This window comes from Haliaeetus leucocephalus, unplaced genomic scaffold, assembly GCF_000737465.1.
Source record: "Haliaeetus leucocephalus isolate CR32 unplaced genomic scaffold, Haliaeetus_leucocephalus-4.0 Scaffold1, whole genome shotgun sequence".
Lineage (NCBI taxonomy): Eukaryota > Metazoa > Chordata > Aves > Accipitriformes > Accipitridae > Haliaeetus > Haliaeetus leucocephalus.
In genome coordinates, this window is record NW_010972437.1 from 18574158 (window position 1) to 18589359 (window position 15202).

The following is a 15202-nucleotide window of genomic DNA, read 5'->3' on the forward strand; positions in this document are numbered from 1 at the left end:
CACGCCCCCTTCCTGAGCAGCGAGGCTTAATCCCTGGTAGTCAGCACAAGCTTCACCCTCCACTGACACAAGAAGCACATACCCTGGAGCAGGTCATAAGATTTAGTAGATTAGGCCAGAGATCAGTGTGCTCAGGCAGACATGTGCCTAACAGGCAATACACACCTCCTGGCAGACAGTTATACTTCTTAGTTTGAAGGTACTGACTGCTCTGCACAGACAAAAATCTGGGGCTCTTTCTCTTCTCCCCCACCTCCACAAAACCTCAAGATCTGTCTGGATCTTTTCTCCTCACTGCCAAAATGACTACCAGAGCACCAGTTTGTGAATGAGCTAAGGGCCAAATTTTGCCAGTGAACCAACTCCTATAAATCCAGACTAAAATTCTTGGAAAACTGACTGTTAAAAGCACTCTGCAGCTGCTGAGAAGCTAGTTTTCACAACAGTTCTACCTTGTGGACAGACAACCATTATCTGCTTTTTAAACAAAACAACTGTGGAGGCTGACATGCTGAAACAAAGCAGCATGCTACTTGCCCATGGCCATTCAGTCATCAGCAAAACCAGGACTGCAAAACCTGCAGACTGCCAGGTGTGCGCTGCTCATCTGTCACACATCTGTCAGACTGCCTTCTCATCCTTTGAGATGAAATGCACTAGAGATACAGGAAACTTAAAGTCTTTTATTTTTGAAAACTCAAAAGATAATACTTGATTGCTTTTGTTTTCCCATTTTAATTAAAAAAATAATAATCTCTTAGCCACCACCTCTTTTGCTGTCACCATTACACTTTAAAAAACTCCTCAATACGCCGCTTTTTGGGGGGACTCACTGGACATGTCTCTCCTTCTGTATCTTGCAAGGCACTGCCAGAGTCAAACTCGCAGCAAGCATCAGCTGCCTCCAAAAGCAAAAGTTCATCAGTGTCACCTCCGCTCTCAGAGAAGGTCCTCTGGAAAAGGTCGTAGATGGTCTTCTGCTTTGGATCTGGCTGAGAAATTAGAACAGACAGAATCTGCATATACATTGTCATATTAAAAAAAAAGTGAGCAACAGTAACAGGGTCCTCCCCCTGACACAGTGCGCATGTGTGTACATGTATCATATGATATATATATATATCTCATACATACATATATCTCAGAGACATATATATGCTATAGAGGCTATCATGTCTCCTTGCATGCAGCAGGTTTGGGAACTCTGTGGAGAGTCCAAGTCAAAGCATGGCTCCTGGGAGGAGTTGGAGAATCTGGTCTGTGGTATTAAAGGCAGAACAGGCATAAGGTCAGCCTGCCAACCACCTACCAGTCTAGATGTACACAAGCCAAAGCCTATTCAGCCTTTCCCAGGGACCATCGATATTCTTTCAGGTCAATTACCTTAGGGCAGTAATTAGTGGATTCAGCTGTTTTTGAGAAATTGGTTTCTGAAAGACCGGCTTCCCCCAGCACTTTGATTTTCTCTTGAATCATTGGCCTAGGAGAGATAAACAGATAGTACTGAAAGGAAGAAAAAACCATGCAAGGACACTGAGTCATTTACTATGTGTAGATGGAAAAAAGATATAACAGGGGTATAAAATGGCTTTTCTACCAAAGCTAGTTAGGTCCTTAACCTGTCCTGCTCTTGTTTGTGATGACTGTATGCTGCTTTGGGATATCAATCAATCCAACATAAATATCAATCTGTATTGGGTCTGTGTGACAAGGTTTTGGTAGCAGGGTGGCTAAAGGGGTGGCTTCTGTGAAAAGCTGCCAGAAGCTTCCCCTGTGTCTGACAGAGTCAATGCCAGCCGGCTCCAAGACGGACCTGCTGCTGGCCAAGGCCCAGCCCATCAGCGACGGTGGTAGTGCCTCTGGGGTAACAGATTTAAGAAGGGGGAAAAAAAAACGAGCTGTGCAACAGAAACTGCAGCTGGAGAGGGAGAATATGTGAGAGAAACAACCCTGCAGACCCCCAGGTCAGTGAAGAAGGAGGGGGAGGAGATGTTCCAGGTGCCAGAGCAGAGATTCCCCTGCAGCCTGTGGGGAAGACCATGGTGAGGCAGGCTGTCCCCCTGCAGCCCATGGAGGTCCACGGTGGAGCAGATATCCACCTGCAGCCCGTGGCGGACCCCATGCTGGAGCAGGTGGGTGCCCAAAGGAGGCTGTGACCCCATGGGAAGCCCACACTGGAGCAGGCTCCTGGCAGGACCTGTGGCCCCGTGGAGAGAGGAGTCCATGCTGGGGCAGGTTTGCTGGCAAGACTTGTGAACCCATGGAAGGGACCCACATTGGAGCAATTCATGAAGAACTGTAGCCTGTGGGAAGGACTCATGTTGGAGAAGTTTGTGGAGAATAGTCTCCTGTGGGAAGAACCCCACACTGGAGCAGGGGAAGAGTGTGAGGAGTCCTCCCCCTGAGGAGGAAGGAGCGGCAGAAACAACGTGCGATGAACTACTCCACTCTCGTGAGACCCCACCCGGAGTACTGCGTTCAGCTCTGGGGCCCCCAACATAAGGAGGACATGGACCTATTGGACCAAGTCCAGAGGAGGGCCACAAAGATCATCAGAGGGCTGGAGCACCCCTCCTGTGAAAAGAGGCTGAGCAAGTTGGGGTTGTTCAGCTTGGACAAGAGAAGGCTCTGGGGTGACCTTGTAGCAGCCTTCCAGTACCTAAAGGGGGTCCTACAAGAAAGCTGGAGAGGGACTTTTTACAAGGGCATGTAGTGAAAGGACAAGGGGTAATGGCTTTAAAATGAAAGAGCATAGATTTAGATTAGATGTAAGGAAGAAGCTCTTCACTGTGAGGATGGTGAGGGACTGGAAGAGGTTGCCCAGAGAGGCCCACAGCCAGAGAGGCTGTGGATGCCCCATCCCTGGAAGTGTTCAAGGCCAGGTTGGATGGGGCTTTGACCAACCTGGTCTAGTGGAAGGCATTCCTGCCCAAGGCAGGGGGGTTGGAACTAGATTATCTTTAAAGTCCCTTCCAACCCAAACCATTCAACGATTCTATGAACTGACCGCAACCACCATTCCCTGTCCCTGTGTGCCGCTCAGGGGGAGGGGATAGAGAAAATTGGGAGTAACGTTAAGCCCAGGGAAAAGGGAGGGGTGGGGGAATGTGTTTTAAGATTTGGTTTTACTTCTCATTATCCTACTCATATTTGATTAGTAATAAATTAAACGAGTTTCCCCAAGTTGAGTCTGTTTTGCCTGTGATGGTAATTGCTGAGTGATCTCTCCCTGTCCTTATCTCGATCCACGAGCCTTTTGTTCTATTTTCTCTCCCTGTCCAGTTGAGGAGGAGGAGTGATAGAGCGGCTTTGGTGGGCACCTGGCGTCCAGCCAGGGTCAACCCACCACATAATCCAATTTAAGTAAGTAACAAGAAGAGGATTTCAGGCTATAAATATTTGGAGAACACACATATCCAACAGGGAAACTAGTTGACTGAGGCAACACCAATGGTATGAAGTCAGAACAAGAAGATGTAGCTAAAGGGAGTTCCAATAGCCTGTGTTTTCAGTCTCCAAGGTAAGCAATGGTAATCCCCATCAACAGACACATCAGCATTTCTAGGGTATATCCCGATGTATGGCAGGAAGAAGAATCTATCACTGGCTCAAGAGGCGGAGAGGTCCCAACCACACCTGCAGACTGGATACTTTTCAAGAAGCAAAGGCCACAGCACAATTAATGCATTTACCAAATAGCCTTGTCGTCTTGTTCTTTTTCTCGCCATTAAAAAGGATGCCACTGTCCTTCTTTGAAGAGCCATATTTCCTTCCCATTAAGCATTAATGACTGCATGGACAGCATTTCACAAATAAAGGCAGAATTACTGTCATTAACTTTCCATGAAACGTGGGCGATGCATCAGTTTCCAGATCCCTGCATTGTAGGGTTATAATTATTTGCCATCATGATATTCTGGGAATGGCACAAGTTCACTTAGTTCATTCGTCCTTTAAACAAGGTAATAAAGATGCAATTTTGAACTTTAAATGAACCAGCTGGTGGATAATGATAGGTCAGTTCCCTTGCAGCCCTAAGGATTCCTTAGACCCTCCCCTTCCCCAGGATGTCAGATTCCCCAGCCCTAAGGACCAGTGTCCACCCATAGCTCTCACTGCAGCCAAAAAGGCTCAGACTGCAACTCTCCAGAGGTGGGTCAGTAGCACTTTTTTAATTTATCTGAAGGGCTCACTGAAAAGCAAGAGGAAAGCAACAGTGCAGTCCTCCTCCACAGCTCCCTGCCCAAGCACTCAGCAGCCAGATTGCTCCTCAGACCTGATCCACAATACAGGGAACCATCTCTAGTGTCTGTTGAATTTGCTTGAAAGTACTCAGCACTTTACAGTACCCCAGCACACAAATGTTCTGGGCTGTATCTAAGACAATTCCTTCTTCTTACACAGAGGCTGTGAAGTTTTTAGATGCATCAACTCTCCCAGAATTTCTCTCAACAGTCCTTTCTTTTTCAGATAACTACTTTTATTCCTCCTGCTTGTCATCTACTTAGTTATGTCCACTGTGGCCAGGCCATGTCACCAGCTCACAGCAGCCCTGATTGGCAGTTGTTGCTCCTCATCTCATAGGCTGTGGAAATCAGCTCTAACATTAAGCACCTTACATCACATATGTGACAAACAGTGAAAACAGGTGGCAGAAGAACCAAAGTATCTTTCCCACTTCCTACCATAAATAGTCATCTGCTGTGCCTTTAGCCACCAGGTAGTGAATATTAACAGAGCTGGTCTGTCCAATTCGATGTGCCCGATCTTCTGCTTGAATCAAAACCTTTATGTAAAAACATGACAAAGAAAATAAGGTGAGAACTGCAACATCTAAGAAACAGTGTAAGCACCAGAGAGCAGGGAGATCTCATTTCTTGTGCTTAGCAACTATTTTTCATCTGGATCCTGTTAACAACTGCATGCTCAAACACAGATTAAGCCAAGAAGTAATCTGGTGCATGATGTTCCCAAAAGGCAATGAGCATTTTCGTAAGTAAAGGGTCAGCATTGATGATGGACTCTTTCAGGTCTTGGCTGGGCAAGCGGTTGAGAAGCGGTTGTCAAATTAAGAAACAAGAGCATGTTTCCCTTTCACACTGTCTTCTCCAGCCAGCAAGCTGTGTAATCAGCCTCACTGGTTCAAGCCCAGGCACCTGGGGGTGCACAGACAAGTAGCCATCAGAGAAAGAAAGAGAAAAACCCTAGATAAAGTCCCCTGCCCATTACGTCTCCTCCTAAGCACCAATGTTTCTGCTCTCCAGGGAGCATCCAACCCTTGTCCCTCCAGGACGCATACCCCGGGGTTCCAGAAGAGCTCTGCAAACACCACCAGGTCCGCAGCAGACAACGTCAGGCCCATGTTTGCGGCAGTAAGGGACAGGACGGCCACAACCTGCTTCTCTGAGAACTGGAACTTCTGGCACAGAAACTGCCGCTCGGCTGAAGGTGTGGAGCCATCAATGCGAATGTATTCAACGTGCTGTGAAAAGGCAGAAGAAGATACTTTCTAGAGGCCTTGTATCCCCTTTTCCGTATCCTCCTCCCATGTTTTAGTGGATTCTGTTTCCCTTCCCCATGGCAGAACCAGGAAAGTAAAAAGCCAACAGTTGTATTTTTAAGACCTTTCCTGATCTTTAAGGCAGAGGCACTGTAGCTCAGCATATAATGTACCTCACCTTTGTTCACAATGCATGACTTGCTCTTATATCTATTGTTCTCCCAGCAGTTCTGAGCAACTTCCTGCAACTCAAGTGACAGCAAGAAGCTGGCAACTCAAGTACAGTGGAAAGGCAACTGGCTTAATACAAAGCTGAACACTGTCTGTGTGCTGATGTTACAGCTGCTACAACCTCCCCAACCTCCCTAAGTTTTCCCCTGTTTGTGATGGGAGGAGATGGGATCCTACACATCTCAGTTGCTCTGTGGTAGGCTCAGGAGAGGCATGACAAGCTTGGGTGATGCAGGGCCATAACTCTTCAGTGTCCAACCTCCTTGCTCTACTGGAGGTTGCTGCCACAGAAGCAGCAAAGTCACCACTGCCACTGTGGTTTATAGTTTGGAATATTAACTTAAACCATCTTTCACACTGCCCCAGCATGACCCAGAACTCCTTAGGGGCATCCACAGAAGTCTCACATGAATAATTAGACAAACACTTGTGAAGTCGGAGAGATGACTGGCAGGTCTATCAAGTCTCCCTACAGTATTCCAGTTCAAAAATGTAAGAGCACCACAGAGATAATGGCAGGCAGCCATAGCTGGACTTGGGTTGTTACATTCTCCCTCTCTGAGGAAAGGTTGGAAGACAAAGCGGAGATAGCCACACAGGGTAACACTCCTCCAAGAATTACACAAGCTCCAGGGCAGACAATGGAGATTAAAGAACATTAAATACAACAAAAGCCATTCAGCTAATACAAAGTGCATCCTGTGAGGCATTCACCCTGACAGCTCAGCTCCCTCAGTGAAGGGCACATTCAGAAGCACAGCAAGTAGAAATTATCTCTGCCACTAACTTTCATAAACTATCTGACCAGCCGTAACTCTGGGGAGGTCTTAAACAGCTTTGAAGCTGGAATAATGATAAAGTTAAGACGACTCAGTCAATTACTTACTTTCTTCTCCAGCTCTGCAACTATTGCATCCAGCATTATCTTGTGATGAGCAAACACCAGGAATTTATCATTCCCACTTTCCAGTAACTCCAGGATGTATTCTCTACATGAAAACAGAGAAAAACCCCAAACTCTATAAAATTATGTGCTGAGAGAATACAGGCTTTGCTCACAACAAACTTTAAAGATATTGCTCATCTATATACAGAAACTAGGAAATAGGCTAGCATAAAAAAGTTGCAGTAAAATGCAAGTAGCAAGTCAAGTCTCCTAGAGATTAAAAAAGACATCGCAGGAAAATCCACTCATTTTTCTTCACCACAGCAGGACAGCTGCCTACATTTATACTTGAGTATCACTGAGAATCAATTTATTACATCCTACTTGAAATGTGACATCCCAGACCAATCAACTGGAAGTCATCTATACTTATTTGATGATCTCATTTGCCCTTCTATATTTTTAACTTTTGCACAATCACAATACACTAAGATAATCTGTATACAATTATCCTTCCTATGTTTACTCAGGATTGTTTTTATTTTAGAAGAAAAGGTCTCAACGCATGAATCAGAGTATCCTAAAAGTAGCTTTTCTTGCAAGGGTTCACACTGACAATTTACTACAGCTTAACAATCTAAATACATCAGCTATTTCTAGGAATTATCCATATAGGCTAATGACCAATGAAAGGTAACAAGAGTCCTTTTAAATGCAGATAAACAGTGTTAATTAAATGAAAACATCTGGCTTTTGCCATGGACTAATTGCAGAGCTACAGAATCCATTCCTGTGTAGTAACTTCTGTTACAATCAGGTCAACTGGAGCCTGAAAAACACCTATAAGCCTAAAATTTGTAACTAACTATAGCAACAGCCATCAGAACAGATGATACAAATGTCATCTTTTCTTTGGAATAAGAGAGTTGTTGCAAAGATCAGGAATACCAAGTTCTTTGCTAAATACAACACAGCTTAGGTCAGCAGCAACTGTCAGAAAACACCAAGCAGGATTTCCAGCGCTGTATTAAGATGTATCAGTGCTTTGCAGACAGTTCCCAGGGTTTGTGAAGTTCAGACCCCAATTATGTGACAATATCATTTAACACAGAAATCTGGGAGAGAAGTGGGATTGCTGGATTTTAAAACAAGTATCAAAGCAAACATTCAGTATAACAAGCAGATGCCAACATATTACAATTATTTTACATCCCATTCCCATATTCCATTTAACAAATGGAAGCAATGGAAGACTGTCATCAAGGGCAAGACATGGGAGGTGCTGATGATCATAGGACAGTACCATTAGTTGGCAGTGGTATTTTAAATGCTACTAAACCCCAGAAAAAGATGGACTAGTTCCTACCAGAGAGTCAAGTAAACAGCACTTCATGATTTTATATTCAGTTCACACTTGCAACTGAAATAAAATGAAGAAAGTCTTCTAACTGTTCACTAACATAAAAGGAAGAAACTCTTCTACAGAAATGAGCGCTGGGACTCTGAAGTGCAGTTCTGTGCCAAACAGGCAAATTCTGCAGCAAGGTCTGAGACTGTGAAATCACGCAGTGCACATCAGCGGGTCCCTACATTCACAGCACTGCAGAAAAGTAAACTGTTTTCATGTTATTAGCATACTACTTATTAAAAAGTCATGCTATATGACCTAAAGCAACTCCTTTGTAGTCCCAGCAGAAAGGCTAAGGATGCAAGGGCATGGAAAGTCACAGAAGGAAATTATTCCTAGGAAAGACAGACTTAAAAGCACACTTATGATAGAAAACTTTTGCTACTGAGGTCCCATGTGAGCTCTGTGGAAGAGCCAAGAACTTCAGTAGGGGCTGTAACATCCTTAAAGCATGCTACAACTAAAGCTCAGTCCATCTCATAAGCTTCTTGGCTCAGGGTTCCTGCTGCAGCAGGACTGCAGCGTTTGTTTTGTCAAATTCTGTTGATACTTTTAGTTTCATTACTTCCCCCCTCCCTAAACTGAAATAGGGTCTGGACCAGGGAACTTGATCCAAGTCCCAAACACCAAGTAATTTTAGATGGCTCAAAAGACAGTTTAGATCCATATCTGGAATGAAATCAGAAGACTTGTTCAGCCTAGGAACTCTGAGAGGAGAAAATGTTTAGTGCATTGTAATTAAAATCAATTTTTTCTAAGCTGGCTTGAGGCTATGCTTCATGTCCCTGCACCGTTTTCCTGTTCTCAGTGGAAAAACACATTTTACTACGCAAGAATGAAGCAATGACATGCAGCTTACACAACTGAGTGGATTTTAGCTTCTGCCGTTCTGTTGTAGAAGAGGAGAAGAGCTTCCTTCTCCTGTTGTTTCTGCAGAAAGAAAGATAAATAAATGTGAGACTCAGAAATACCTTTCCTCCTTCTTCCTTACATATATGGGATGTCTGCTGCTGCCAATAAACACTTTGCTAGGAAAAAATCAGCCTAAAAATGCACAACAAAAGGGGACTGGAGGGTGAAATCTCCTACTCGCCACTGGGCATGGCAGATACTCACACACTCCTATTTCTGACACCTCCCTTCCCACCTCCTACTCAACTCCTACAAGTCGGATGACAAGCATATTACAAATGTAGTTTTAGCTGAGAAAGCGTTTCCCAACTAAAATGGCAAGAAAAAAACTCCTAAGTTCTTACAGAACTGTATTAGCAACCTAGGAGCCTGGAAGATGCATTTGCCATCCATACAAGAAAAACAAACAAACAAACAAAAGCAAAAATACACTCTTCACATTTTTGGCTACTGCTGCGTTCACAATGCAGCTTCAACAAGGCTGTGTTTGTAGGGTGGATGGGATTACAAGGCAAGACAGAAGAGTAAGTACAGAGGCAGGAGGTACAAAAGACAATTAGGACTATTGAGAGAGGAAAAAAAGAGAGAAGAAACAGTATTTCACACAAAGAGACAAAGTAAACTACTTAAATCAAAAGGAAAAAAAGCTGAGCTGTTTTGATTGTGTTGTACATTCATTTAAAACTGTGCCTTCAACAGCCTTCCACTGCACCTTCACATGAGATGTGGCTCTGACCTTCCTTGGAACTCAGGGTACTGTTTTTCCACTGATGTTTTTAAATAAAGGTATCTGAAATATCAATGGATTATCACAAAAATAGTTTCTGACTTACACTTTCATATCCTTTGGCCATCTTCTTTGCTTCAGCTGCCAAGACAGCTTTGGTCTTTGCACTAATGCCTTCAGGAGCCACCACAACCATTTTGCGTTGCTTTGCTGGAAGCTGGGAAAGCACATCCGATTTCAGACGTCGGATCATGATGGACTCTTCCAGCAAAATTTTCAGTTCATTTAAGTTGGATGATCCAGAGTAGTCCCAACCCCACGGCATCTGGGAAAGATCAAAGCAGTTATCAGTGTCAAACTTAAAAGAGACTGGTCTGCAGGCAATCCAAGAGTAGAATAAACTTCCAGGGAAACTGGACAAAGCAAGAACTTTATGATCAGCAGGGAGAGAGATTTGACAAAAATGGCAATAAGATAGAAGTGTACAAACTAATCCATTCAACATGAGAAGGTTACTTAAATTTCCCTTTTTCCTATCTACAGGTGCTCAGGGACTACACAGATAGGTGGAGGTCCCTACCACAGCACTGTGTGCCCTGGTATTCATCCTCACACAGCAAGGTGTTTCTGCTCTCCACTTGCAGCTTTGGGCAGACTGACAGAACTCACTGCAATTCTGTGCACACATTTACTTCAGTTTTAAGCAGATACACAAAAATCTTCTCTAACAGCATGAGGACAAACATCCTTAACCCAAATGCCTTCACAGAGATGTTACACTTGTCTGACATACCCAGTAAATGCTAGGTCAAAATTGCTTGCTTCCCACTGTGACCTGTCTCTTGATCCGCTTCCTGACATACTCTGTTTCTGCCATTACCATAAATAAATTGTGGCCCACAATACATCACTCCAACCATTGTCTCTTCAAAGCATCATCACTTCAAAGCTCCTCTGAACAAACCCTTCATTTACTCCTCCTTGAAGCACTCACCTCTGAACCTGCCCTATCCTCCAAGATCCTGTGTGCAGACAATATATAGCTGTTCAATTAATCTCAGCTCATCACTTCTACTAGTAACCCCACAGCCTATCATTTGTTCTCCAGGAAAGAACAACTAAGCTGACAAACAGCGGCATCAAAATTGGTACATTCCCCAAAAGAAACGTCTTTAAAAAATTTTGTTTTGGAGAGGAGACCAATAAGGTTTTTATGCTGAAGTAAAGGATAAAGAGATACCTTTCTGCTGAAGTTTCACAAATAAGTGTATGAAATACAGCTACAGTAATACTGAAAATCAAAGCAGGGGGTAGGCAAAATCCTCCTCACAGCTCTAATTCCAAGTCTTACTGGCAGTGTCACCAAAAAAAGCCAAAAATACAACCTCTGGTCTTGGAAAAACAACCCAAAGTAACCCCCTACATATGTATACATATACCCTCCTGAAATGCATATAACAGAGATGTAAGGAGCCTCAGCACCAACCCTTTTGATCTGCTGCTCCACTCTCATCGTGCCACATTAATTGCTAAAATAGATTTAACCTTAAAAATCTCTATCTTTCATTTGCCTTCCCCAAGAGAAACCAGGTGTAACCAGAAAGGGAAGTAAAATAACAAAAAGCTCCAAAGTATTCACTGCACCCTCCATTCTCCTGTAGAATGCATGAGACAAAATAAATCATACCAGCCATGAGATTAGTCACATTACTGACTGTATTAAGGGATGGTGCTTTGATGGAACAATGATGGGAACATGCCATGAGACAGAAAGAGGAGGAAGCAAACAGCTTACAGGCGATTAAGACCTCACTGGTATCTGGAAGTGAACATTCCTACTTCAGGCTGAGAAATAGCAGGACAATCTGCAATTCTATTGCCATGTTGTACTGATGTGAACCATTAACTGACTTCAGATTCTGGCACTTACGGCCACCACTAAAACTCATTTGACTTAATCTATTCCTACATAATTATGGTACCATCTGATTATCTATAGTTGGTTCATTAAAGCAGGAAACAATTCAAACCCTAGACACAAAGCCAGTTTGGATCCTGTAGAGTTAAAACTTTGGCTCTGACAACAGCACAGTGGTATACAGCCAGAGGTAATAAGCCCACCTGGATCTAAGCCAAGCCCTCAAAAAGCCAACATGGGTATTACAGCTCTTCTTCCCTGAAACCAGGAGTGCAGTGCAGATACATCCCTCAGGTTCGTAAAAACCTGGCTCAAGTCTAGCTGGGTTTATTAGCTTTAGGCATGCTGCATGAAAACTGATAGTGCTGAGCCCCGGTCTTCGTGCCCCCTTTCTGCAATTCTTCAGACTCTGTGGACCCAGCAGAGCAGATGTACGGAACCAGGAAGGACCCACCTAGTGCTGTACCCAGCCTCGTAAGCCCTCTGCCCACACTGCTCAAGGTACTGGTAGCTACGTAGCAGGGATCAACACTGACTAGGCTGCTGAGCAAGACCTGCTACAGGGCCTGGACACTCTCCTCAGGCTACCTCATTCTACTCATGCAGCCCATGTTTTTCCACTTTCCACTTCCATAACAAGCAAGTAATACATATGTGTTGTGTCCACCTAGCACAATTCATTTCAGAAGAGTAACATCATCACAACTGAAAGAACAAGGCACAAACAGAGCGAATATACTATCTACTGTCATATTAAAAAACATATACAGGCAGAATCCCTACAGTATGTTCAGATTACTAAATTCCTTTTATGGTGACTGTTGCTGGAACAATTTGCAAACAAGGAAACATGCTAGTTCCATGCTGCACCTAGCGAGCAATAAAAAATATGATTATTTGGGAAATTATTAAAATATAGTTTAGTATATCCTATTGTGGAAAAGAAGAGAGAGAAAAAAGAGGGACATTTATTTTGCCAAAATACACATCTGGCTTTGATCCATAACGTTCCAGAACAAATGCTTCCAACTGTGATTTTCTTACCAAAGTGTTACAGCATCTTACATGAGTCAGTAAACTTATCACAGTGTTAGTAGAAGCTGCCAAACTCTTACAAATTCAGAGCATGTGCTCAGATAGAAATTGTTTAATATTTGCCAACATCACCCAGTTTGAAAAATGAATTCACAGCATGTATTTTGGGAAACAGACTTGAGATATTTTGTAAATAAGCAGGTGACATTTCACTTGCTGCATTTTTAAGAGTACAGATGCTGGGAGGTTGCATTACAAAATGATAAACTTTTATTTTATATCTTTTCTAATCACATCTGCCAGATATTTGCAATTTTCTGTCATAAAATCTATTCTCTTCAAACGGAAACTAGTCAGGTTTTAGTTTTAAATTGAATGGTTCAAGTCTGTCAATTTTTCTTTAATCTTATAATGCAATCAGATTTATTATCAATACCAAAACATTTTTACATAGCACCTCTCATCCTGACAGATCTCCAAAAGCCTTGCAACACCTCTCTGGTTCTGTGCAATTCCATCCCCACTCATAATGCTGCCACTTTTAGGACAGAAAGAAGAACCTATTTAAGTAATGACAGCAAAAGTACACAACAGTTCTTCAGAGAGGATGTAACTCTTAACATAATCCAGGTTAGAGCTGCAAAAAGGAACTTGAGGGACATACTACACTCATGAGGGAACAACTAGAATCATCAAAACACCTTTTAATTTACTCATTGCTGTGTAGATCTATGGCAATCCAATATTCAGCAGTCTCATTTTTTCCTCTAATACTATCCACATATCTTCATTTCCTGCAGCCCCACTTCTTTAAATAACCAAGGTCTTTCTGGGTTCACTCTATCATTTACTGACATTAACTGTAGCAAAATGTCCCAGGTGAGCAGTGAGAAGACCAGTAATGTTCAACTGTCTAGAAGAGGCAGGTCAAACAGAGAAACAAAATTGTACTAGAAACCCTGCAGAGGTTTTGAAGGGAAGCGGATGCAGACTGTGACCTCCATGCTGAGTTTCATTGTAGGTTGAAAACTCATTTACACAGAATACACAGATTTACACAGAATTACAACCTGGATTGTGTAAAACAATTTTATTTCTTTTATCCAATTCCACATCTTACCTGAGGTCCGTATGACTGCAGAACTTTACCCTCAAAGGGTTTATGAAACTCCAAACCCATTCAGACTCACACGCTGCAATTCAGCTTTCCTTTTTACTTCAGAAAACCAACAAGATTTAACTGCTTCTCTTAATTTCCGTCTAAGAAGCATTCCGAGCGATACTCAGACAAGAATCTTTCAACAAAGATAATGAAGCTCAGCAGAGGACGTGGCCCTCTCTCTCCATAAGATTCCTACTATGGATGGAGAAACAGTAAGTTTATCCTCTGCCAGGAAAGCAGTGCTTTGCTAACATGAATGCTGTCATCTTCCAGAACTCAAGCTTTGTATCTGTGATTCTGTGTGCTAATGGCCTTACTTTAATCAATGGCATCAGCATATGACTACCAAAGCAAATGAATTGCTCATCTAGCTTGCACATTTGGACATATGCAGAACAGCACTACACTAGCTACGAAAGTAAAAGTGGGCATTCATATCTAGGAAAAAGGGGACTTGAGAACTTCACACAAGACTGCAATATGAATCTTCTTGGTAGAAACTTGGCATATGTTAGCTACCCCAAACAGAGAAAAGAAAACAAACATGAAAGCCCTACTAATAGCTATACCTATTTTTATGGCATACACTGATGATGAGTTCTTCTGTAAATATTTTTGAGCATTGAAATGGTCATTTGGTGTTTCCAACCACTCTGCTGAAAGTTTTTGCCCAGTCTTAGGCACAAGAAGTGAAATGCATTACTCAAGAACAAAGCAGAGCAAGCAAGTTCATGCACTACAGGTCCATGCTTATACTGACAAGCCATTCTGTGCCACATGCTAACTGCTACATGCTTGTCCTGGAGGAACTGAAGGGCAAGCCAGATTAGAGGGCTCTTGCTCCAAATCAGAACTCAGGGGAACTTTGATTCCCCTTTTTGTGTCTATGCAACCAGCACAGAAGATCCTAGAGCCTCCTTGTACAACAGGCAGCAGCAAGAGCTCTTCTCTTAGCAGTCTGTGTTCCAACACACACAGCAGTCCTAGAGATGGCAAATCCAAGGACAGCTGAGTTGCCCATACGTTGAGAGCAAGACAGACACCTGCCATCATGGCTGCAAATGCTGGCTTCCTGCAGAGCCAAGATCTTGCACTAGTTGGACTTGGTGACTCTGCTGAAACCACTGCTGAGCAGCTGGCAGAGATAAGAGAGGTTAACTTATTTCCAAGATATGCTGAGGATCACATCCATTTCGTGAATTAGAAGGTGGAATACAAAGACAGAGTATAAGTCTTCATCTTTTACTTACCCAGAGGTATAAAATCCAAAATCCCAAGCAACAGAGGCCTTACTTTGTTAAACAGTCACTAAAGCAGAGTAGTAAATGGTTTGGGTTTGGTTTTTTTGTTTGTTTGGTTTTTTAATCAATTAGCCCAAACCTGCAGCTGCCTAAAGGCCCCATAGTTACTCTGCCCATTTAAA

General features: G+C 43.0%; 1 protein-coding gene across 6 annotated transcripts in view; it reads right to left on the bottom strand.

The window, feature by feature from the left end:
* Nucleotides 1-732: 732 nt before the first annotated feature.
* Nucleotides 733-15202, bottom strand: part of SMARCAL1 (SWI/SNF related, matrix associated, actin dependent regulator of chromatin, subfamily a-like 1) — a 40431-nt gene continuing 25961 nt past the window's right edge. Inside the window, exons 11-17 of one of the 6 annotated variants that reach the window (XM_010568391.1) lie at nucleotides 9771-9989; nucleotides 8885-8955; nucleotides 6618-6720; nucleotides 5300-5482; nucleotides 4686-4786; nucleotides 1384-1480; nucleotides 733-992 (exon numbers count right to left, since the gene is read on the bottom strand). In XM_010568391.1, the coding sequence (XP_010566693.1) occupies nucleotides 786-992; nucleotides 1384-1480; nucleotides 4686-4786; nucleotides 5300-5482; nucleotides 6618-6720; nucleotides 8885-8955; nucleotides 9771-9989 (981 nt within the window). In that variant the 3' untranslated portion in view covers nucleotides 733-785. Of the gene's footprint in view, nucleotides 993-1383; nucleotides 1481-3294; nucleotides 3952-4685; nucleotides 4787-5272; nucleotides 5483-6617; nucleotides 6721-8884; nucleotides 8956-9770; nucleotides 9990-15202 lie in introns of those variants that run through there. The other 5 variants (XM_010568400.1, XM_010568408.1, XM_010568417.1 and 2 more) reach the window with 5 other exon arrangements.